This window comes from Rhea americana, unplaced genomic scaffold (assembly GCF_003343005.1).
Source record: "Rhea americana isolate MKP2758 unplaced genomic scaffold, rheAme1 scaffold_237, whole genome shotgun sequence".
Taxonomy (NCBI): Eukaryota; Metazoa; Chordata; class Aves; order Rheiformes; family Rheidae; genus Rhea; species Rhea americana.
In genome coordinates this window covers 1,195,727-1,218,967 of record NW_028186354.1, presented here as the reverse complement: position 1 = coordinate 1,218,967, position 23,241 = coordinate 1,195,727, and the positions used below count along the sequence as shown (strand labels likewise).

General features: G+C 45.4%; 1 protein-coding gene across 11 annotated transcripts in view; it reads right to left on the bottom strand.

The window, feature by feature from the left end:
* The window catches only part of SEC31A (SEC31 homolog A, COPII component), a 46,718-nt gene that overhangs the window by 10,454 nt on the left and 13,023 nt on the right, over positions 1–23,241 (bottom strand). For 4 of the 11 annotated variants that reach the window (XM_085306302.1, XM_085306303.1, XM_085306297.1 and 1 more), the window contains exons 9-23: positions 22,841–23,002; positions 22,498–22,650; positions 21,556–21,795; positions 21,025–21,099; positions 18,239–18,289; positions 17,012–17,089; positions 14,437–14,510; positions 13,592–13,772; positions 11,704–11,830; positions 10,228–10,373; positions 8,233–8,406; positions 7,415–7,588; positions 4,727–4,819; positions 3,931–4,057; positions 2,563–2,919 (exon numbers count right to left, since the gene is read on the bottom strand). In XM_085306302.1, coding sequence (XP_085162428.1) covers positions 2,563–2,919; positions 3,931–4,057; positions 4,727–4,819; positions 7,415–7,588; positions 8,233–8,406; positions 10,228–10,373; positions 11,704–11,830; positions 13,592–13,772; positions 14,437–14,510; positions 17,012–17,089; positions 18,239–18,289; positions 21,025–21,099; positions 21,556–21,795; positions 22,498–22,650; positions 22,841–23,002 — 2,212 coding nt within the window. The remainder of the gene's footprint in view (positions 1–2,562; positions 2,920–3,930; positions 4,058–4,726; positions 4,820–7,414; positions 7,589–8,232; positions 8,407–10,227; positions 10,374–11,703; positions 11,831–13,591; positions 13,773–14,436; positions 14,511–17,011; positions 17,090–18,238; positions 18,290–21,024; positions 21,100–21,555; positions 21,796–22,497; positions 22,651–22,840; positions 23,003–23,241) is intronic. The other 7 variants (XM_085306300.1, XM_085306301.1, XM_085306304.1 and 4 more) reach the window with 5 other exon arrangements.

The following is a 23,241-nucleotide window of genomic DNA, read 5'->3' as shown; positions in this document are numbered from 1 at the left end:
TTTAAGTAAGAACATACTTAACTGCATGCTAGGTCAATGGCCAGATGCTTTCCAAGACTTTGAATTCCTAGTTTTCTCCCCTCCATCTTAATGCATCACATTTGCAGAGTGAACATCGTGTTCCCAAATCAGATTGTCGTAACACACAGAAGCACAGCATTCCAAAGCCAAGATGAGCAGAACTATATGCTCTGCACCAGAACATTGAGAGCTACAGGTGATATCTGCTTGTAGCTATAGATTTGTGAGCTCTATATAGTCATCTACAAAGGCATCTAAGTGACACAGTGCCCCTGAAAAATTTGCTGATGGTTAAGCATATACTGTGTACTTTCAGTATACAAAAGGAAGTTTTTCCTCTTCCTGTTTGTATGATCTTTCAAAGGAATAATCTAAAAGCTGAAACTGGACAGAGTGTGTTCTTAGCTTTATCTGTCTAAATATTTCTCTCAGCTGCAGGTAGACAGCTGYGATCCAGCAGCCTGACGCCATGGATCACATGTAGCCATGGACCTCGTGGTGCACGGAAGCCCACCCCTTCATTTAAGGTCAAAGCCACAAAATATTTTTTTTTCTTTAAATGCCAAGTTCCAGTTCCTGAAAGCCTGATACTCTGTACTTGCTGTCCACTCATCACAGCTGCTGGGCAAAMTGTAAACAGCGACATTAATTCTCAGAAAACTTGATAAAAAACATAGTACAGACAACTTAAGTCTGAAATGAAATCTAGTAAGGCAATGCTGATGAGTGATTCAATTCTTCTACTAACATGACCTAGGAAAAATGTTAGACCACAGTCAGTGTGGACTACAAAATGGTTTTAAAAGTAGACCAATATTGTCATTTATATCCTCAATTTCTGTTGTCCAAAACAGAGTGCCTTGTCACTCTGTGAGCCATACGGATTATGTCACTTCCTGGTTAATGCAAGAAACTTATGTGACAAGTCCCTGAAGTGCCTACCAGTGACGCAAGTACAGTAGTAAAATGGATAAGAAAGAACAATTTTCTTGTTCCTTGCATTTATTTGAAGGCACAGAAGCAGTACTGTCTGCATTATAATGTGCTGCTCCACATCCCCGGCTTAGAAAACTTCCCAACAACTCTTCTACCCATTTTAATAATCCCTCTGATTATTTAATAACCCCTCTGATTTCTGCATGAGATATAAGTTACACTTGCCCTATCACATGGAGTCAGGAGAAGTCCCACTACTGTATCTCAAAGGGGAACAGAGAAGACACCATGTCTGGCTGCAGAACAGAGGGAAACACCAGCKACCTCAGCAAGGCTGTTTACTTGGCTGCCACACCACACCGATCATCATTTGGACAGAGGCCAAGACTGCTTCTTCCATAAACATGTGCACATGTGCCAACACTGTCACGAGCAGCGTAGGTTCCCGGCCTCACAGGCAGCAGGAGCATCTACTTGGAGCACCTCTGTGACCAGCACAAAGGTAACAAGCCTTTTCTGCAATGCCTCACTGCAGAAGACTTAAGAGGGAGTCACAGTGGGGTCCTTAAGGCCTGGCAGCAGAGACACTGTCCCCAAAACACACCTCAAATACTGGCTAGTAATCCCCCTGCTACCTGCTCCCAGGGGCAGTCCTTGGCTCTCCAGCTGGACCACCTGACTATAAAGGACATGTTTAGAACAAGACTGCTCRTAGCTCCACCTCAGCATGACATATTCAAGACTATCGTTTCAAATCTGGCTGAGAACCAAAGGCTGCTAAAAATGACACAGGTTTAGCACGAGCAAGGTCACTCGACCACAGCAAACAGCTACATTCAAGGGTGCCTGCATGACCCAGGGAGCCCTTCTTCCTCACCTTGGCAGYGTGCTCTTAGCATGCATGCTCAAATGTGCTCTTATAGGCTAACATACACATGCTTTAGATTAACAACTAGCAAAGAGGCCATGTAAAAGCATTTCTAAATCACCTCTGATCATTTAAGGCCTTCATAGCTACAGTAAATCCCATCACACTAATGGTTAGGAAAAAAATCCCAATGAAAATCAGGTGATTCCGTCGAAAAATGTAGTGATTCTGTATGAAATGCTTTTAAAATTAAATATGTAGCAAATAGTGGGCTTGACCTGCCTCTTATAAGGAGAAGATGCAATGAGAAATTGCATTTACAAACTTGTTCTGCAAGAGCACCCATGATTTTTCGCTCTAGCTACACAGTAGTTTGGTGCTGRCCTCATAACATTACAACTGTGCCACCATCCATGATCAGTAGATGATAATCTCACAGCAACATGGTGCTGTAGCAGTGTCTTAAGCAAAACAGGAAAAGGCTCTGTGTCTATGGCAAGGTCTGACTCAGAGAAAGACAACCGCCCACACTGCTGGGGAAGCACTCGCTGCAGCGACGTAGCTGTATTAGCGCCAGACAAGGAGATGATGTGTTTTAGAAATGCTGTGAATTAACCTCAAAGCACAAGCAAATTTACTGTGAAACATTCGCAAGGAAAACATGCACACGTAACCCCGAGTGAGCAAGCAAAACCTTCTCCCTTCCCTGCTCGCCCTCCCCCCGTTCAAGCGCAGACCTGTTCTCTGGGATGCAGGAAGATCACTGGTTGCAGGCAGAGTACCTGTTGGTCCAGTAGGTAACGCATAAGCCACGGAAGTTGCTGGAGGTCCTGGCCTGCCATGCTGAAAGGATGCACCAGAAGGAGGCAGAGGGCAGGAGGAGGCAGGATTCAAGCTGGTTGGAGAGGGCTGAGGCTGCCCGGGGTACAGCGGGGAGGGCATGGTGTGGGAAGGGGCAGAGGGTAAGTAYGGAGGGGTAGGGTTAGGGGCAGGGTTAGTGTAAGAGGCTGAAGCAGGGGCAGTGATAGGCTGCTGAGGCTGATAGACAGCTGGTCCCCCTGTTCCGAAAGAGTACTGTTGTGTGGCCTGATACGCTACAAAGGGGGAGAAAAGAAGAGATTCAGTCAGTGAGTTTGTAACAGAGGGGGCAGGTTGCAGCTCTGCTTCCTTCACCATCTGACAYTCCTCTCCTCCTGTACCTTCCCCCTCCAGCTGGTTATCCGGATAGCCAGGTCCCCCTCCTACTTGATCACTTGTATTGGARGACTGCTCAAAACCTCAGCTGCAGGAGCAGGGAGACAGAAAAGACTGCCTCAGCCACAGGGACTTCCTTCTCTCCCYGGACTCGCTGCCCGCAGCTGCCACTCGAGGCACTGCCAGAGAGGCAGGGCACTGCTGCTTCGGGGCTTTTCTGCAACACTGTAATCCTCCGTGCCGCATCCAAGAAGTAAAATGCCTGTCCCAGATTTGCACAAGGAGAAACTCCACACCAAGGAAATGAACAGCAGTGTCTGGAAGTCAGTGCAAGCTCACAGCCTCTCCTGGCAGGCCCTGAGGCTYTACTTCACTAACTCTGCTCTCACCATCTGTCCTTGAACCACTTTCTCCTAACTTCTGCCTGTACTTCCAGACTCCTGAATATGCTACTGCACTGTCCCCTTCCTAGCTCACCTCTACCACTGCCTTTATTCCCCATTTCCCCCCTCAATCCCTCTCTCCTTTCTTGACGGATTCCCAGGGAGAACCGTATAGGCCCAAAAACATAGATAAGTCAGGTCCCTGCTCACCAGCTCTGTGCCACTGCTCCAAGATTTACTTGGGGGTTTGACTCCAACACTTCAGCTCTACGAGGGGCCAGTTGAAAAGCTGGCAGATACTTTCTCAACCGTGAGGGCAGTTTTTGACAGATGGTGCCTGACATTTGGTCCCCAGCAAGAAACAACCCCCTCCCCAGAAGCAGCATTAGGAGTTCTCTTGCCCAAGAAGCAGAACTGGTTTGATTTAAGTCCTCTCAACCCAAGGAGGGACCAGCTTTCCTCAAGAAACAGAGCCTCTTGCCCAGTTGGCCCACCTGTGTGGGAGAGAGGGGAGCCACTGCTACTCACTCTGCGGGTATGCTGGCCGGGCCCCCGCTTGCAAGTACATGTTGTAACCAGATGTGGCTTGCTGAGGTGGCATGTTGGGGTTAGCAGCACCTGGCATGACAAACCCTGGAGGAGGTGGGGTGTCTCCCTGCAAAACAAGAACGCAGTAAAAAGGGAGGGGGAGAGATAGGGATTTAGTTGGTGATGGTAATGCAGTGCTGAAGCAGAACTGCAGTGAAATGACCAGCTCCCACTTAAAGGCCTTAAACCCCATTCCCTTTAAGAGCCATTCACACAGGGATAAATAGCTCCGATCATCCCACTGCCTTTGGATAGCCACCATTTTGCCCTGCCTAACAGTGAAGCGCAGTCAGAAGTGTTAAGTGTGATTTGAGTAGCAGAGGATCACGCAACTCCCTGCCCAAGAAAGAGGTTCTTGTGTGGCACTATCTGTTACTCAGCGAGTCAGAGATGGCCCTGCTTTCAGAGGCCAGAGATGGCTTTCAGCTTAGTGACTCAAGCATAAACTCTGATACTCATTATTTCCGTGGGAAAGGAGAGGAACTACCAGTATCATCACACTTCAAATATTCTAGCATGGGCCAATAACTGTGGAGCTCAGGTGACATGAGGCTTTTCAAAGCCACTCATCAGGGTAACAGCTACACATACAGCACRGGATGCAGAGGGAGCAAAACCTGAGCAGACTTGGAACCTGCTCCTTCTGCCTAGCYGCAGGCTGCGTAAAGCACAGACTGCACCAGGTGCATATCAGAGTGAAGCAGGGTCTCACGGAGAGGAATAATGAAGGTTATACCTGTGTGTCAGAGGGACAGCCTGCAGGAGGATGGCTGGGAAGGGCAGTAGGAGTTTTGTTACTCCAGGTAGTGACAGTAAGGGCAATTCTAACCTGAATTGAACAAAGAAATACCAATCATGGAAAACAAAACAATAAAAAAAGTCTAAAGGGTATCAAAGCACAATGCAAAGAGGTGAACAAAAAAGTTGGCATGCTGGGACATCTGACACAGACAAAAAAAATCAAACTGATGTAGAAAAAGTGCATTAAAAACAGACTAAATCACTGTGGACTGAAACTAAAGTGGTTTGCAGAGTGAAGACAAAGCACAGAGGAGGGAGCAATTGCAACAGGCCGTGGAGCAACTGCAGTGTTACACGTGCCAGTGAGCCAGGTCTGCCACAACATTATTATAGACCCCCTCGTATCACATCTTCCTAACTCTTGCAGAAGCTCCCCCCAGGCTACTGCACAGCAGGCACCAAGCATCACTAACGACCACTTGCACATTATATGTCCTGTGTTAAACTCAGTTCAAACATACTACCTCATGGAAATGCAGTTTAAGTTAAGCTTACAGTCTATTAAAAAAAAAAGTGTAACCTGAAAAAGAGCTCTCCCACAAGCACCTTAACAATACCCAGCAGGTCTCCGCAGCCCCTGCTGGGTATGAGATGCCTCCCTTGCTAAACCTTCCTTATTTGCCACCCTGAAGCCCTTCAGCTTCATACCACTGTCGCTGCCCTGCCGACAGGGCAGAAGGCAAGACCCACCCCACGCCTGCAACGCCCCTGAGCGAGGAGGAGCCCTGCCACCTCCACCTGGGCAAAGGCAGAGTGAAAGCCACAACCCCGGGGTCCMGGCTGGCTCAGCTGACTTCAGTACTCCTAACACTGCGCAGTGCCAGGCTAATGCTGTAGTGAACGGCCGCTGTCAATGTCTGCGTAACTCTCAGAGTGATTTAAGTGATTTCTTTCTTCTCATTTGATATTTGTTGTTTTCTAACTAAAAATAGCATGCAAAAATCCACAGCCAAAGGAAACAGAAGTTAAGAACACGTTTCTATTTGGGACAGCAATTAAGCAAACATTGCCTCGAGCTGAAACAAGCTGATATACGTGCTTTTAAGTGGAAATTGAACAAAACAAGGATCACATTAAGATCCAAATGTCATTTATTTTCTTTTCTGGTTCAAAATATCACTGAGCCCTGTTCTGACACATCTCTGTCCAGCTCAAGCCCCTTYCATAACTCCTGCTCACCAAGGGCTCCCTAGAAAACCAAGGGCCAGAGAGGGTAACTCACTTGCAGTGTGCTCCTGGGTCTGTATTACACCCAGGCTTTCTATCACATGCAGAGCTTTCTTAAAAGTAACTTGAGGCACTTCTAAAATGTGAAATTTCAATTTAAAAAGCATTGCTATGATCACACCATYTAGAGGAAAGCTGTTTTTTCCACAGTCAAACAAGAACGACATACTGCAAATATGCCGCATTGTTTCCAAATGGAATTCACTGGTTACAAGAAGGAAGGTCAGAGACAGAAAATAGCTGAAGCAATTATTTGCAATGATACATTTAAAATGAGATATAATGGTGTTAGCAAGGTGAAGCTCTGAGACTGGGATAAAGGCTTTGTTCCTTCTGAGATCTACCTTGTTAACACCTTGGAGAGAGGGCAGAGATTTCCCTGCAAAGGCTTCCACAATCACTGACACAGAGGAGAACCACCCCCATCATCACTCCTCAGCTGTTTTCTCCTACCTGACCCCCCTTTCCTGGGGAGGGCTGTCTGAAGGGCAGCACTGGCAGCTTGCGCCCATCTCCTCTGTGTAAGGACAGTGTTCACATCACTGACATTTCTGCTCTTGAAAAACCCAGCCCAGAGTCTGTGTGCACAGAAAGGCCAGCAGCTCTCCAGGACTTGGCTGGCTGATTTAAGGACCTGCAATGCTCTTTAAGTGGATGCACAGCCAGGGCTGCACACCATGCTGCTCCAGTGACGGCCAGCGTCCTGCCGTGTGGTCTGATGCAATGCCATCCTCGGGCCGGCAGTAGAACAAGGGCATCTGCCTGCCTCATTTCTCCTCTTCCTTCCTGCACGCCCTCCAGCTCCCTTCCAAACTCCGTACTCACCGGCTCTATCTTTCAGCACAGCTCGTGTTCAGCTCTGCCCAGGCCTGCCTCAATCCTACRTGCTGCCAGGCCCTGGGAGGCTTTTATAGCAGGCCATTCCAGCAACAACCGCAGGAACGTGCCTTGTTTCCTACTGCTGCCACTCAGTAGCTTCTGCAGCCAGCAGTGGAGCAGCCTGTGTAGGAGTGTGGGGGAAAAAAAACAGCCCAGAAGAGGTTGCCGAGTGGCATGAGCGAGCCCGAAAGGCTGCAGAGGTGGGAGTAAACCAGGGACAAAGAGAAAGCAAAAAAAAAAGGGGGGGCCACAACCCTTTCACACTGTTGTCTGTAGCACTGAAATGCTTTGAATGAAAAGGGGGAGAAAAATGCTCTCTGGAACCAGGCTACTTGACAAGGTGTTTGAGAGATGTCTCCAGAGAAGGAGTAAAGGGAGGCACAAATTATTTCTGCCCACAAGACACTCTGTGGGCACATCACACACTCATAGCTCAGATGAGGAGAAAGAAGAAACAACTGCTCTACCCATGACTTTTCCAGAACCCAAGCACTGTGCCCCTCTGTAGACCACCTACCTGTTGGTAATACTGCTGGGCTGGAACTTGGGGTCCTTGCATCAGTCCAGCCACAGAGCCGGCTCTTGCTTTGGGCACGGGCTGTCTCTCGTACGGTGCCTTCAGRGCCTCCTGGCCCACTGGGAGCTCCCCTTGAGCTCTGCAAAGCCTGTCTCGTAACAGCACAATGTTTGGCTGCAAACAGGAGAGCACAGCAAAGGAAGGTCACCCATGCTGCCTGCCATCCAGCGCATCGCACCAAGCTGCTGGCTGGCTATGCACTAGGGAGCTCTTTCAGAAACCTGCTCAGCTGTACTTAACTGAAACAAGTCTTTTCTGCAGGAGAAACACGGCCACTGGACCTGCCTTACAAGTGATTTGGAACACAGCCCTGCTACACACTCCCAAGCTGGCCAGCCCATGAACGCCAGCTCACAGGTAAAGGGAAATCAAAAGAAAAACAACGAAGCATCAAGGTACGCGCTTCAGTGCAGGCACAGGTTGCAGCAAGGACAACTGCCCCCCCAACGGTCACTGGCTGCAGGACAAGGCTGTGAAACATAAGCGAGGAAAAACGAGGTCACACAGTACTGCCAGCTCCACGAGACCAACGCAGGAACACAAGCTTGGTGACAAGAGGAACTAAGTGGCACGCAACAGCCAGCCTGCCAAACACAGGATCTGTAGCAAGGGCATCTCAGGAGAGGCAAACAGCCTGGCTGTTGCATCCTGACCTATGTTTCAGTAGCAATTCTGCAGGTTAAATGCACCACACAGATCTCTGCTTGAAGTGAGTTTGTTTAGATAAGGAGCAAAGTGGAGAAAAAGGCGTGATGTACCTGGTTGGTGTTTTCGGGGAGAAATGTCAAAGCTGCAGCAATGCTGCCCTGTGCAGCCAGGAGACTGGCGTACTGGCTCATCTTCTCGGCCAAGAGGGCTCCCACAGCGTTAGGGTCCACGGCCTGGGTGAGCTGCACGGCTTTGCGCAGGATCACAACTTTCTCTATTAAGTCCTGGAAGATCAGGATAAAGAGGGAATGAGGACAAAGAGGTGAAGCAGACACAGACTACCACCGCGTGGGCTGCTCCTCGGGGTCAGTGCTATCAGGATTTTCTCTGATGCCAAGCACACAGATGGCTATTGTCATGCTGAAGGCATGGCTCTCCCAGCATGTGGGACAACAGAAAAGCAGCCACACACCAGAAGTGCCTAATGGCAAAGCCATCAGTGTGCTGTGTACAGCTCAAGGCCAAAAGTTTATTTAAACAGAATTTTGGGGCCCTAGCAGTAGTAGCACGTTCACCAGAACAATACTCTTCCGTAAGATATTTGGTGAGAGCCAAGAGCATGGGTGGCAACCACGACTCCCATGACAACACCTCTTGCTATTACAGCCATGGACACTTCCAGTTCTTTCAGAGCATTTTAGCGGGTAAAGCCTAACCATCTGAAGTAAAARGGATCTAACACTTCCTTTAGAAGACTTGTCTACAGTTTTCTGGCGATACCTGCCAAGAAAGCCTTCCAGGTATTCACCAGAAATCCTTCCTATCTTGCTTTCCTTCCACGGCCCCGAAAACAGGGCCCCTGTTAGTTGGATCTTTTCCTAGCGCTACATAACAGAAATACTTTCTAGTCTGTTCTCTCAAGCTGTGGTGTTTTTCTTTCCTCAGTGTATTATATTGAAGGTACTGCAAATGCTAGTTTCTCAATAATAACATGCAGCCCCTCTTCTAAACCTTAAAATAAGATACAATGAGAGCACACTACAAACAAATTTCAACAACAGATCACTAATAAGGACTGTTTACTGACTGTTCACCAATACATTCATGTTTTTCCTAATAGATCAGTACCTTAAGAGAGTCAATAGAAAAATCAAGGTAAAAACAGCTTCTGGGACTTCCAGCAATTCTATATCACAGTTAACAAGCAGCCTAATTATAGCTCAGATAYGATTTGTCAATTTTACTGTCTGAGAGGGGAAAGTAGCACAATCAAAATGCAAATTCAAACTGAAGGTAAGTCTTCAAGAAAGTCACCACACTCGAGAGACTGGGAAGCAATTTCTGTAATTTGAAATTGAACTAGAGAAAGATAACAAAATTCAAGTTACTCCAGTTCCTTCAATTTACCAAAGATACAGACTTAGAGCACTGTCAGGTAGCATGTACTTTCTAAAACTGGCCCTTCRAAGGCCCCGAACAGATGGAAGAAACTAAGATAGCATTATAACAATAAATTATTCAGCAACTGCCTMATCTTACTATTGTCACTCTTTTCCCAAAATATTTCCTATAAGCAACATTTCACTGCTGGAAACCAAACCCCCAAGATGCAACCTTCTACATAAAACCCTCACAAGAAACTTTAGAAAGTTATTCTCCAGAATTAAGTATTACTTTATTTATTTCTTCCTCTAAATATCTAAGCCATCTATTCCAAAGGAAAAATGTCCCAGTGTGTACCTTATTACAAAATGCTTTAACATTTCAAAGCTGCTTCTCTCCTGAAACCATCTATTTCCTGCAAYGACCTATACGCCTCTCACACTGAAAGCACGAAAGATTGTAAGCACAATCACCCAAAGAACAGAACAGACATGGGTTGCCATGCTTCAGATTCCATTTTCCAATATCATATTTGCATGCTATTTCTACTAGACCACCCATTCCAGAAAGAAAAGGCTTGCAGACCGCAATATATGCGGCCATCAGAGAGCAAAGATGTGCAATAGGTCACTTGATTTAAAATTCAAGCCCACATGTACCAGTACCACACCACATGATYCCGACGTGTTACCCCCAGCATCTTCCTGCACACAAATACCAACCTGAAGGGACAAGGGGCTGTTTCCATCCTGAGCTTTGGTCCAGCAGGCAACGAGCTTTTCCACGTTGCCAGCACAAATGTAACAGAGACAAGCTTGTGTCTGCAGAAGGCTGTCCCCCTCAGTCTCCAGTCTGTTACCCAGCAGATCTAGGGAAAAAACAAAGAGGATCCCCATGAATCACCCCAGACATCCCTCTGTCACTGCTGGGGCAGGGGAAGCTTACAGTGCCTGGCACCTACAATGTCTTTGCTCAGGGCAGTGGAAGAGACTGCTGCTGGGCTCYGTCTATAGGGACAAAGTGTCCAGCACGGATCCTCTCATGAGAGCCCAGAGCACTTCAGACCAACTCATGCAGTGGGCACAAGGACTTGTCTAGCACTTGCAAATTTGAAATGTGCCAGAAGGAAGATTCAGCTGACAAAAGTAGGGTCAAGAAGCCAGGGCTCAATTCTTCCCTCTGCCACCCACTGTTCGCATACTCTCATTCAAGAGGGTGACCTGAGCGAGCAATCAGCCAAGGAACTGCAAGCAATGAAGCTACAAAACGGCTCTGGGCTGACGTGCCTGCTCTAGAGAGTCTGTACAGCTCCACAGACACCATAGCTGGCACAAAAGGGACAGAGGGGTGTCAGGCACAGCTCCCTTGCAACACCCTGTCTACTGGAAGTAAGTTTTCACACAGGTTAAACAACCCAGCCTGGTTGACAGCCATCCTACATGCAGGACAGGCATGTTCACCAGTAACTTACTGGACTGTCAGGGCTACAGCAGGTAGCAATGCAAAAGAAGGCTGGGTTTCCTCAGCAGCCTTCCTCAATTTCTCATCTTTCAGTGCTTGACAAGTGTCTTAGGTCACGTTTACAAAGCACAAGGTAGCTTTGAACAGGTGTAGGCTGCCTTGGCAAGCTTGGGCAGCCCTCAAGGGCACAGCGTGATGTGCTGCAGCACAGACAGGCCCCTCCAACATGCTTCCTAAACCAYCTGTGTCCAACACAGACAGGGTCAGGCCTGCAACTCATCTGCTCCAGCATCTGTGGCGGAGCAACAGGAAGAYGACTCCTTGCCAAGAGTCAAAACACTCCTATGAGAGAAGAGTGAAGTGCTGCTCTGCACCATTTTCACTAATATCTCACGAAGCACCTATCCAAACTGCTCCCTTGGCTGAGGTGACCACCACATCATCACTGTTACTGGTCTCAAAAAAATGGAGGCTGGTGGCTGAGCATAGCATGGCCAATGCTGAGACCCAGCTGCTTACAATGCCCTGTACCCCCAAAAGAAAGTAATGTGCTGGGAATATCRCACCTCAGAGGTTCATTCCTCTCCTCCTTTGCAGTAAAACTCAATCTGTATTACTGACTAAAGGAGCTATAGTAAAGCATTACAATAATTCACTTGAAGGAAAACTGCAGAAAAGGCATAGCTTCGCTAGAAATAAGTGGAATAAATGGCATCCAGCCTGTAAAGTGTCCTTACCACAGAGGGCTGCAAACTCCTCTGGCCTGGCATAAGTCAGCACAGCCGCCAAAGCTTCTCTCCAGTTCTGCAGATCACAAGACTGCACAATCTCCTTCCAATTCTTTGTTACAACAGCAGTGATAAGCTGGACCAGAAGGAGAGAAACCACAGTAASAGCCTTGGTAGGATTTCCTTTCTTTGTGGACATAGCATATCTATCTGCTGAAGAGTACTCATTGCCACAGTATTCAGGAACAGGGCAGATACTGCACAGTGACTCAAAAGCTCTACAGGGGAATACAGTTTTGCTCTAAATGGAGTTCCATAAAAATAAGAAAACAAGGTAAGGTAACACAGTCAGGGCAATTATTTTTGCAATAAAATATGCATCAAAGGAACACAAACATTTGCAGGCTGAGTTCACTGCAAAGGGTTTTCAGAGTTGTTTCTGTAGACAAAGATGACTTAACAGGAATGGAGCTATAAATCTTCTACACAAAACCCAGCAAGGAGGGCGAGTTTTGTCTCTCAATTAACTGCTCTGTTCAGCTTTAAGCTCTTGGCCTTAAGTTGACCAGTGAAGGGCCATTAAAAAGGCTGCTCTAAAGAGGCAGGTTGACAGCAACACCCCACAAACCACAACATCACTGCCTTTTGCTCACGCAGTCAGCCTGCCAGTCCACATGTCCTTCAAGCCAAATTCCCGTTCTTCTGCTCAAACACTGCCTCTTGCAAGAGAAACTTTACAGCTGTGCTCACTCTCAGTGAGCAAAACCYCTGTAAAGCCACCTAAACTAAAAATGCAACCTAACCGCAATGCCCTTATTCATTTTTTAACACAGGGGCAGCTCAACTCTCAGCAAAAATACCTTTCTTCAAAGGATGAATTGCAGTAAAGAATATAGTTCCCATTTGCTAATAAATGTCTTGGCCAAATACCAAAAYATTTGAAGAGAAGAAGTCCTAGGGAGTCTTACTACTTCCATTTCTCTTCACTTGTCCAATACTAGAAATGCAAACTGTTCGTATCTCTAATTGGATTGTAGAAAATGGTCAAAATCTTGCTTACAGACCCTGGCCTGTGGTGCTGAGTGCCTTCTTTCCCCAGATGACTGTGCTTTTTGACCTTCAGCTCTACTCCAGAAAAGCAYTTAAGCACATGGTCCTTTTAAAGGCYGCCTATTGCTACTGCAACACCCTCTTGGGCAAAGGACTACTGAAGTGGCATGTAGCAACTTCTTTCCTCCCCATGCTCCTCTGTGGCCCCATCTCCCACTTCGCTGCTCTCCTGTTGCTGTTCTCATGCAAACGCTGAGGGAGAATGATTTGAAGGAGCAATGTCAACAATCACTAGCGTGACAGAGGGGAAAAGAACAAATAACCAGCTGGCCATAACATCCTGACTCCTAAATATCCGGTGATTACTTTAATGTACCCTGGCTATACTTAGCTATCCTCTGTGTGTGCAGTGAAACCAAGAATCAGCAAGGTCTAGGTTGTGATTGATCACAGGTAGGAATTAGTGTAATGAGCACGGGCCTGTGTGCAGCACATGAGAAGTACGTCAGGACAATGCATTAAAGTGCATGCTGCTTAAGATGCTTATCTTAATCAGGGAGAATTTACTATCATACATGCAGCTCAAAGACACTCAAAAACACTGAAAATAAATCCTTTTTCCCCGGCTAGTGTACCTCTTCTGTCCCTTTCAAGGAGATACATTACGAACAGTAAAAAAACCAAACCAAAACAACAACAAAAAAACAACAGAAAAAACACCTTCCATTCATTCTTTGAATGACTAACATCATTGTTTWCTCACAGAAAGACATCTATAAGATGCCATGGAAACTTATAACATTAAAAAGGGGTTGGTGAAGGTTTCTTTTTAGGTGAATATACATACCCTGGTAATTTTGCTCTGCACTTTAGCAAAGTATTTTTCCTGGGTCCTAGAGAGCAGCTCTTGTCCGCCTGCGATGGCCAAGATAATGGCATCAGCCATGCGGTTATCATGCAAGCAGAGATCTACTGCACTCTCAAAGTTCCCCGTCAGCAAAGCCTGRGTAATCAAACCATCCACATCTGCAACAGGAAAAAGGAGTGTAYTTTCAAACAAGTGTACAAAACTCAGTTAAGGATGCAACAGCAGGTGATTTCCCCAGCGCTGCTCCAGGCAGCTATTTACAGKGATGCTGAAGTTCATTTTCAGTCTCAAACACAATAAGGTCAAAGGCAAATCTGATGGGACACTTTCAAGCATCACTTATCTTGCTTCTGGAACAAGATGCTGCTATTTCATAAATGGCACCTTTCTGAATCACCTCTCAAACAACCACTCTTGCATACAGTGCCAGAAACAAGATTACATGTAGACAGGGATCAAGGGACCTTCTGTGTTACTCAAGATCCCCTGGGAGTTTGACCACAAATAGAGAGGTTAACACTCCATGCCTGATCAGGCATGTGTTCTTCTATGGTATCAGAAATCACTCTCASGGTAGCTGCATTTCAGTGGTGAGGCATGAGTGCTGTATACTTCCTTTCCTTCCCTAAAGGGTTTGAATTATGAAATGCCTTGAGACTGCTGGGAAATCAACAGGGTTAGAAGCAAATAATGATAACCCTTCATAATCTGTACAGAAGTTCCCTTCTCACGGGAAAAACAGTATCAACACCAGTATTTATAGTTCTCAGCACATATAATGAAATAAACAGGCAGTTTCTCTCTCTTTTTTTTTTTTTTTATTTCCACTAACAGAGATGTTAAACGTCTTCTTGGCAGACACTGAATCTCCAGGTTCTCGTTTACGGTCCTTTAAGCTCTAAAAGAGACAGGTAAAGTCTTTCAGATTATGTAAGCATATAGCATAAATAAATACAGGTTTAAAAATATGCATCTTGCATTAGATGCTAAGGTATACTTTGAAACTGACATTCCCCTAAGAGATCAACACCCTAGAGGGGAAGAGCATAGTCCCTGTCATCTGTTACAACACTGTTTCAGCTCAGAATAATCAGCTTCCCCTGGTGCCTGCACAAAGTCAAACCCTAAGTATACTGAGAAAGTCCTGGRCTTATCAGAAGACCTCCAGCACACATCAATGCATGATTTAAAAAACAATGTTCTGTGTGCTCAGAGTTGACCACATTTTTAAATAGATGCCCAAGGGAAAAAATACTGAAACCTCTAGATTTCTTTCCACCAGGGTAAGGTTTATGCAAGCCTGAGCTGTGCATACATGGAGATGACAAACAGCAGTAGCCAGAAACCTAAGTACTGACCTGCAGAAGTAAATGTGCCAGCACATGCATGTGCCACCCCATTTCACCCCTCAAAACCAGAAATTCTCTTTCTCTTCTCACTTACCTCCACAAAGAAGTAATTACAGGAATGCTACCGAGTCCTTACTCTGCTCCATGTACAGTTTGAACTCATCAACAAAACAGCAGGTACCAGGAGTATCCCCTGGTCCAAYGAAACACATTTTGGACACAGAAGTCCAGAGTACTCCAGACAGGCTTAAGCACTCTGCTGGATTGGTATAAGAGAGTTCTGTCCTGACAGAAGAGACTTCCTTACATAAGTTCCCCACAAACAAAGCAGACAGCATCACCTGCAAGCACTTGGATTTTTCAGTTTTAAATAAAATCCATAAAAAAAAAAAAGATAATACCAGGAGAGAAGTCTCTTTACCATGAACCTCCACAGCATGACCAAACTAGAGGGCAGACACTGTCCTATCTGCCTCCTCTGCCATAAGCCAGCACAAATACACGTGATGCCTGCTGAAAACACCTTGCTTATGTACTGATTAGTGAAATGCTGTCCTCAGAGTGGAGGACAGACACACAGTTGACAAACAGTACATTTTACATGGGGAGGTAAAACAGCAACAAGTGTCACACTTGGCTCAGGTAGAGAGAGTGTCTGGCAAGTGGATTTACTGTACGATGATGCGTGAAGTTTTTCATAGCAGTTGAGAGCACCCTGTGACTGGCACAGGAATCACACGCCCATCCAGTTACTTCACATGCGCACTGCTCAGGCATCATGAGTGGCTTCAGACTAGCCTCCTGAACATTTACTGCTCTGCTGTTAGGGTAAGATCGTGTCTGGCTGTGAAGTCTCTCCTAGAGCAGAGATGTATGTGGCATTTAATGCCTTCATAATTGCATACAGTACAAAGCTTGCGCCAATGCATACATGCGTCCTCCACTACACAGTCTAATAAATTAATAAGCAATCAAGCATCTAAGATAAGGCTAGGTCTCTCTTCTGGTGTCCTTAACAGGCTATTATACAGACCCAACAACTGCACCGCCCTAACATGCACAAGCCATAAACCATAGTTCTCATCCTCAGACAACTACAGGCAGGCACTGAGCACAGGTTTAACCCCACCGGGGAGCTCACGCTGAAAACACCACAGAACGGGCAGTTTGTGAATAATGGCTCAAATTCTAACCCACAACGGAGCCCGAGGGAATGAGGAATATTAATTCCCTGCTTAAACAACAATACTGCTATCTTCAGTACTACTAAACCTCACTTKATCAAGGCTAGGTCCTCAGTCCAAAGACCTGTCCCTGCATTTGGCTCCAGGTAAGAGCAATGGACACAGGGCTGTTCATACGGACCAAAGTGAGCAAAAGCTGTATGAACCAAGAAACAGATGCAGAGCACAAACTGTCCAAGATGAATCTGGTAGAACTGTAGCAACGGTTACTGACAGGACAATCAGCTGCTGAAGCTGGGGACTCCAATACTCCCTGCTGCGCACAGGTGTGAACAGGCCAGCTCTATAAGGCCAGTGGGAACTGTGCAGAGAACACCCCTCTCACCCAGTATCACACCTGGTTCCCTGCAAAAGGTTGTACCTAGAAACAGAGCAATAATCAGCTGRCAAGTTAGTAATAATCAATTAAAAGGAGGTAACAAAGGAATAAGGAAAGAGAGGAAAAAAATTAAAATGAATTACAATTACTGCTGCAGAGCATTTTGTATGTGTTAGGTAAATTTTGGAAAGTGAAAACTGYGGATGACCGAAGTAGTCCTTGAGTTTTATGCCACCTGGTGTGTTACAAAGCCAGCTCAATCTTAYAAATGAGCTCATTCTCATTCTTGCCACTGAGAACTTACTCATACAGTGTCTGATGCTGATGAGAAAACCCCAAGCAACTTCACAAGAGTCCACATTTTACTCAATCTACACATGCTCTTATATATTCATACATCCTCAGCATCAGGAAAATGCAGTGAAATGCTGTTAATAGCAAAGTAAATACACAGGAAATCAGAGTTAGTCTAGAGGGCAGTGCATACCTCTCCCAAGAGCTGCTCTTCTGTAGMCTGGCCTTCACCTGCATCGTTCAGTACAGATTCATCAGATTCTGTGGGAATCTTGAGAAGAGAGAAGCAGCCGTGGGTGGAGGGGAAGCCAGGAGGAGAAAAAAAAATACTCTTTCCTGCAGAACATAGCCTCCACCTGCCTGACAGYGCTCACAGCTGCCTGCAGTGCATAGGAATGCATCAGTAGATGTGCAACCACAACAAAAGTGGCAGAGGCCCTCCATTTCCTTGCTCCTTGTCATTACCTTATGCTGCTTTCATCTTAGTTGCCTGAAAATGTTCAGCAAATCATTTCTATTAGGCAGCTACTGGCTACAGTCGAAATGTTTATGGCATAATTTCAACACAGTAGCACTGCAAACAGGGTCTGGCCATGCAGAGGGAGCACAACACCCCCTGGAGACAGCAGTGCACTACAGACTGTGGCTGTTAACACTACAACAGGCAACACCTGAACAGCAGCTGAATCACTCTTGCAGGGAAGTCTTACAGGATCTCACAGCTGGTCCTGCCCAGACTCACCTGAGCAGTGCCCTGTGCTGGCCTCTGCAGGAGTCCAACCCAGAGTCAGGGTGGTGCACAGTATACACTGCGCAGCAAGACACCTTCTGCCTTCCCCATCCCCCTCTGGTGCTGGGAGGGGCCAGAGCTCCCTGTCCCAGGCTCCTCATCCCACTCACTTGCAGCCCAACTCCCTCACTGCTGCGATATTCAGGCAGCATCTTTTACTCTGCTCTTCTACAGCAGGAGATGCCCACCTCCAAAGTCACTTAGGAATGTACAGATTCTCTTTTTTTCTTTGAGGATAAGGGAAGATGCACCCAAGCTTTCTACTGTTAGCGTGGAGGCCATGATGCTACTTTTCCCACTAGCTGTCCATCAGCAAGGCTCTCCCCYTCCCCACTGGTAGCAGAGACAGCATCACTGGATAAGGGAGCAGAAGGGAAAAGCGGAGACCTCGAGCCAAAACCTGTGACCAACAGCCCTTTGCTATGAAATGGGCGAGATTTGAAAGGAAAAAGTTCTGTTCATTTAAAGTAAGTACCTTCATCCTACTGAAYGTAGGACGTTCTCATATGCTGGGTTATTCCTGACATACTATGGGACAGTTACCAAGCTGCAAGGAAARTTATTCTTACTTTGCACATTATTGTAGCATTGCAAAACTATACAAAGCTGTAGACTTTTGTGTTTGCTTACCTCTCCCAATTCACCATCTGCAAGATTTTCTTTATTCAGAGCTGACGTGATCTAAAAGGCAACCAAGATTGCTCAATTAAGTGCTTTTTAATTTTAGGAACAGACCTCTCAYTGATTTCTGACTGCAAAAACTGGTTATGTAGTTAATATATTACTTGCAAAACAGTGAACTAGAGCAATCCCCTTCCCCATATTGATGAGTTCACTCCTAAGCTGCCTGTACAACAACCTCTGAGGGAAACAGCCTKTTCTATACCTTTAAATACTTAGTTGTTGACTCAGCCTCAAACCTCATTGAAATTGCTTGACACTAGAAGAGTACAAATGATATTATAGCATACAGGAAAAAGCTCTACCAGCATTGATTAGGGAAACTGAACTAGTGACAATTCCATCTGAGTAGGGCAACTGTCAGGAAGCTGTGGTTTCTACCACAACATGCATACTGCCTTGGAGTAGGAGTTTCCAAGGGAAAAACAAGTTAAAAAGCAGCTTTTATTATTTTGCAAGGCAAATCAGGTCTCCAGACTCCTTAAAGGCCCTCAAAAAGCCTAATTTAATCTATAAATTAATCTAWAAATTTTAAGATATATTAAGAAAATATATTATTTCAATATCTGGGTACCTGGATTTTCCTGAGGCTAACATCATCTGATTACTACTAGAATAGCAGGGTATACCTCAAACTTAGATGACAGACTTGATTTAAAAATAAAGAGAGAGAGAGAGAGAGAGAGAGAGAGAGAGAGAGAGAGAGAGAACAAACCAGCTGCTGCAATTTGAGCTGAGTTTGCATTTTTTGTTTTAAAGTTTAAGTCATTAGTTTCCAGTGGAAAGGAGTAATCCAGGGCTCGCCCTGCATATGAAAATTCCAGATTTTGCAAGTAATGAAACAAAACAGCGTGTTCTTTACAAGTTTCTTCTAGGAAGCTGCAACCTGTCATCTTTTACATTCCTCATCATAACAGCAACATTATAAAACAAGTTGCCATTTAGTGAGTTTATCATCTTACTATTGTTAACTTTCAGATAAGATGACCTGTATTTTTCAWCACTAGAAAATATGGATTCTACTTCAGTGTGGAATACTTCGCTGAGTAACAGATATGTGAAAATGTGACCTAATAGGTCATCTCATCTGTTCCTCAAATACTGAAATAGGAGGGTAATCCAGCATTTCAGGCTGCTYAATTCAGCTACACCTATTTTCCCAGCCTTTCCCCCTGTGCACAGCAGATCAAATCAAGAGCAGCAGCAGCCGGCTCCAGTCTCCATAAKGCTGCCCTATAAAATTAACACCACTCTAGCTACATAAGTGGGACTGAGTTTCATCTAGGTTTTCTAATTTCAATCTGCTTTTGAAAGACAGGATTTCCCTTGTGCTTGCCTTTGACTCATGCAAGAAACATTCAGAAGCTGAGGATAGTGTGTTAGCAAAAACATTTTCTTTGTAATGATAATAAATTGGCCCTGGAGGCCATTTAATTTACCAACAAAATGACATTATGGACCCAGTTCATATAGTGAAAGTGAGTCAAATATTCAAATCCACTGATTCAGAAGTGAACTAGACAGATCCTAGGCACAGCACCAACAGCAGTGAACAAAATACACAGCAGGTATCCTYGCGTACAAACAGGGAGATGGCACCGTGCAGTTTGTCTCTGAACAGCTCAGACAAAACCACCCAGTTCAATCTGCAACTTAAGAGCTGTGCAATCTATGTCTAACATTTTATACTACATCTTTCATGCTACAGATGCTTCTCAATTTGTTATTGACACATAATCCAAGTTTTTAGGAAAATCTTATCACCTACTGGTGACTCATTTCCAAATCAGAATACAGAAAAATAGCTTTGGAAAACACAGCCCTTCGGCCTAACTATTGCTTCTGAAAAATCAGATTTTGCTCTAATATAAGAATCTCTTTCCAGCTTGGAAGAAAGATCCACACCTGAGAAGTACAAGTTGCTTCCTGGTAATACAACTTTTGCCTTTCCAAAGGCAAACAGATTAGATACTGTGTTTTYCTAAAAGGCATCCCACAAGCAGGATTATTTTAGCATTTTAAGGTAGTTAATGAAACCCTGAAGAATACGTACATGTCCTTTAACCCCTTCAAAAAACAAAAAAAGATGGGATTCCACAATACTACAATACAGAGATGTGACCCATTGAAGTTATATGAACAACTYCACCAACAGATAGCAAAGCTTTCTTGTGTGAGAATCACATCAACACAGGACAGTCAGATGCAGATACGCCTCTGAAGTCTTTTGGCTGCTTTGAAATTTTCAGTGAACATCCATATTGCAAGACTACATAGCTAAAAAAAACACAMCAAAAAGAACCCAAAGCAGCTGCAATTGCCATAAGAATTCCAAAATTGCTTAAGGCTGTTTATCCAGACAAAATTTTAAGAGGAAAGGCAGATTTCTAGGGTTCTCCAGAAAAAAGGAACATTTGGTACATAAATACACATAATATACAATTATTCAAGTCAGCCATGTTTAAGCAAACAGAATCCAGTACAAAGGGTAGTAGCTATATTAGAGCTGTTAGAACTGCAGCAGCACAGAAGCACTACCTGCTGGTAAGCACAGAGGAAAGAAAGCGTTGTATAAAAACATGTACAATCTTGAATAACCTGTGGTGACTGCTCTTCTAGTCCCAAACATAAATGAGTAATTCAACCACATAGGGCACTGCCAACATTCCAGATTGTACTCTATGGACACATGCGCCAGTAAAAGCATTTAACACACAGCTTTCCAGTGCATTTACCTTCTTCCTTAGATCCTCTTTCCTGTATCCCAAGAGCTCAAGATATTTAACACGTGAATCTTCTTCAAAATTCACCTTTGAAAAAGAAAAGTTTAAAGGAGTATATTGCATCTCAATTTTATTTCCTCTCTGGCTTTTCACTTCACAAGTACAAACACGCAGAGAACTAGTAAATGAGGAGATTGAGTGCATATAAATGATTCACGTATCAGCTTTGTGCTGAAACAACTAAATATTCTTAGTTAACAGTGAAGAGCACATCCAAAGCTGCCCCAAAGCTTTATCTTGCCTCAACAAACTCAAGTACCAAGATGTCCCAACATGAATCCCCCCAAGGGCCTCCCGCCCCAAGGACCTTGCTCTTCTGGTGAGCCACCTCCTCTGGCGAGGCTTACAGGCACCATTCCTACAGTCTATGCTTTGGGCTCCCAGCATCTCTTCTGCTAAAACACTGTACTGGGCAGAGGGAAGTGTTTTTGTAGGGGCCTTCAGGGGAGRTGGGGAATCCCTGAACTGCTGTCATCTTGGTACCTTTAAGAAAGCCCACACGTTTTTCTCAAAGTCAGCCTGGGCCATATCTATTTTCTTCTGACAGTAGCTGACAAAGCCTTCAGATCGCACAGCTTCCTGTAGCTGGTTCGAGCGGGCCAGGAACTCCTTCTCTGTAACAACCTGGCTCACGTAGACATGGTGACGCTGCTGCTGCTGCTGATCAATGCCTGGCTGCTGCTGAGCCTTAGCATTCTCAAACGTAACCAGCTTGCCTCCAAACTGCAATTGAGACACGTGCAGTATGTAAAGTGCAATTTTCCATTGGGGACTATGTAAAAAAAAACTTACACACTCATATATATTATATATATATACACACACACACTTATCTGTAAATGTACTTTTGTACAGTGTTTATATGCACTTCATTCAATGGAGAAAAGTTCCTGGTATCAAGCATTTCACTTGTGGATGACATAATGAGTAACCATACACTGCTGAAAAATTAATCAGTGTTTTGGCACAGAAACCCATTTCAAGTGGACAGACTAAAATCTTYGAGGTCTCCAAGCAAATGACAGAAGCAAAGAGCAGGGACTGCTCTCACAGCAAGCAGGGCCTTGCTACCATCTCACCTGGCTCCTCCATGACACTGACAACAATGCTTCTTTAAGTAAATACTACATACATTTAAAATCAAAGTCCTTATCCCAAAGCAATGCAACCGAGCACCTGCTGGTGACACAAGTGTTTTTCCCCTCMAGCAATATTTTTGAATATTTACTCAGTTGATGACCCAACTGCCAAACCTGGAAGCTGCAGGGGGTCTCTCCTGCCACTCCTGCACCAGGGGAAGATCTCAYAAAGCAGAGCACAACACTGAACCCCCATCTCCAATGGTGCTTTGCAGGTGCCACCACTACCACCCTCTCTGACAGGCCAACCATGTCCAGTCTTGACCCGCACAGAGCCCCTGCTTACTGAGAACGATGCTCCCACAGGTCGCCGGATCCATTTAGGTGGTTTCTTCAAGGGCAGAACGACACTCTGCGAGGCTGTCTGCTGGGGAAGCTGCAGGGGTGGGAGAGGCTGACCTGTACCAAATGGATCAAGGTTCCCAAAAGAGGATGAAAGCTTAAAAAAAAAAGGGGGGGGGGGAATACAGAAGTGACACATCATCTCTGATAAAGTAGCAACCAGCACTTATCTACACCAGCCTGGTATAATCCAGTTGGCATAAGATCCACTGAAGACTTCCAAAACGCCCACTGATTTTTTCTTTTCCCCCCCCCTTCCATTTTCTCAGCTGAACGCTTCTCAATACCTGGTCAACCTGCTTCTGCCTCAAGCYGTCCGTACTGCCTCCCATGATGGAGTAAACACTGATCCGCCCATCGAATGAAGCCGCAGACAGGACAGCAGGGTTTCTGGGACACCACTGGATATCAAAGCACCACTGCGTGTTTGTGGGCAACTCGTACAGCACCTGGCCAAGAAGGACAAAGTCACCAATTCATGAAATGCTGCTACCCACAGGAATGACAAGAGAGCATATCTGCAGTGGTACAAACTCACTCACCAACCACCTCTCACCACATACACTAGCCCAAGCTTCTCCTACTCTCCTTATTTCTACAAGCCAAAGTGCACACCCCAGCTCTGCCTGCCAAAAAGGGCTCCAGAGGGGAAGAGCAGGGGAGCAGGGCAGTGCTAGGTGTGCCAGGC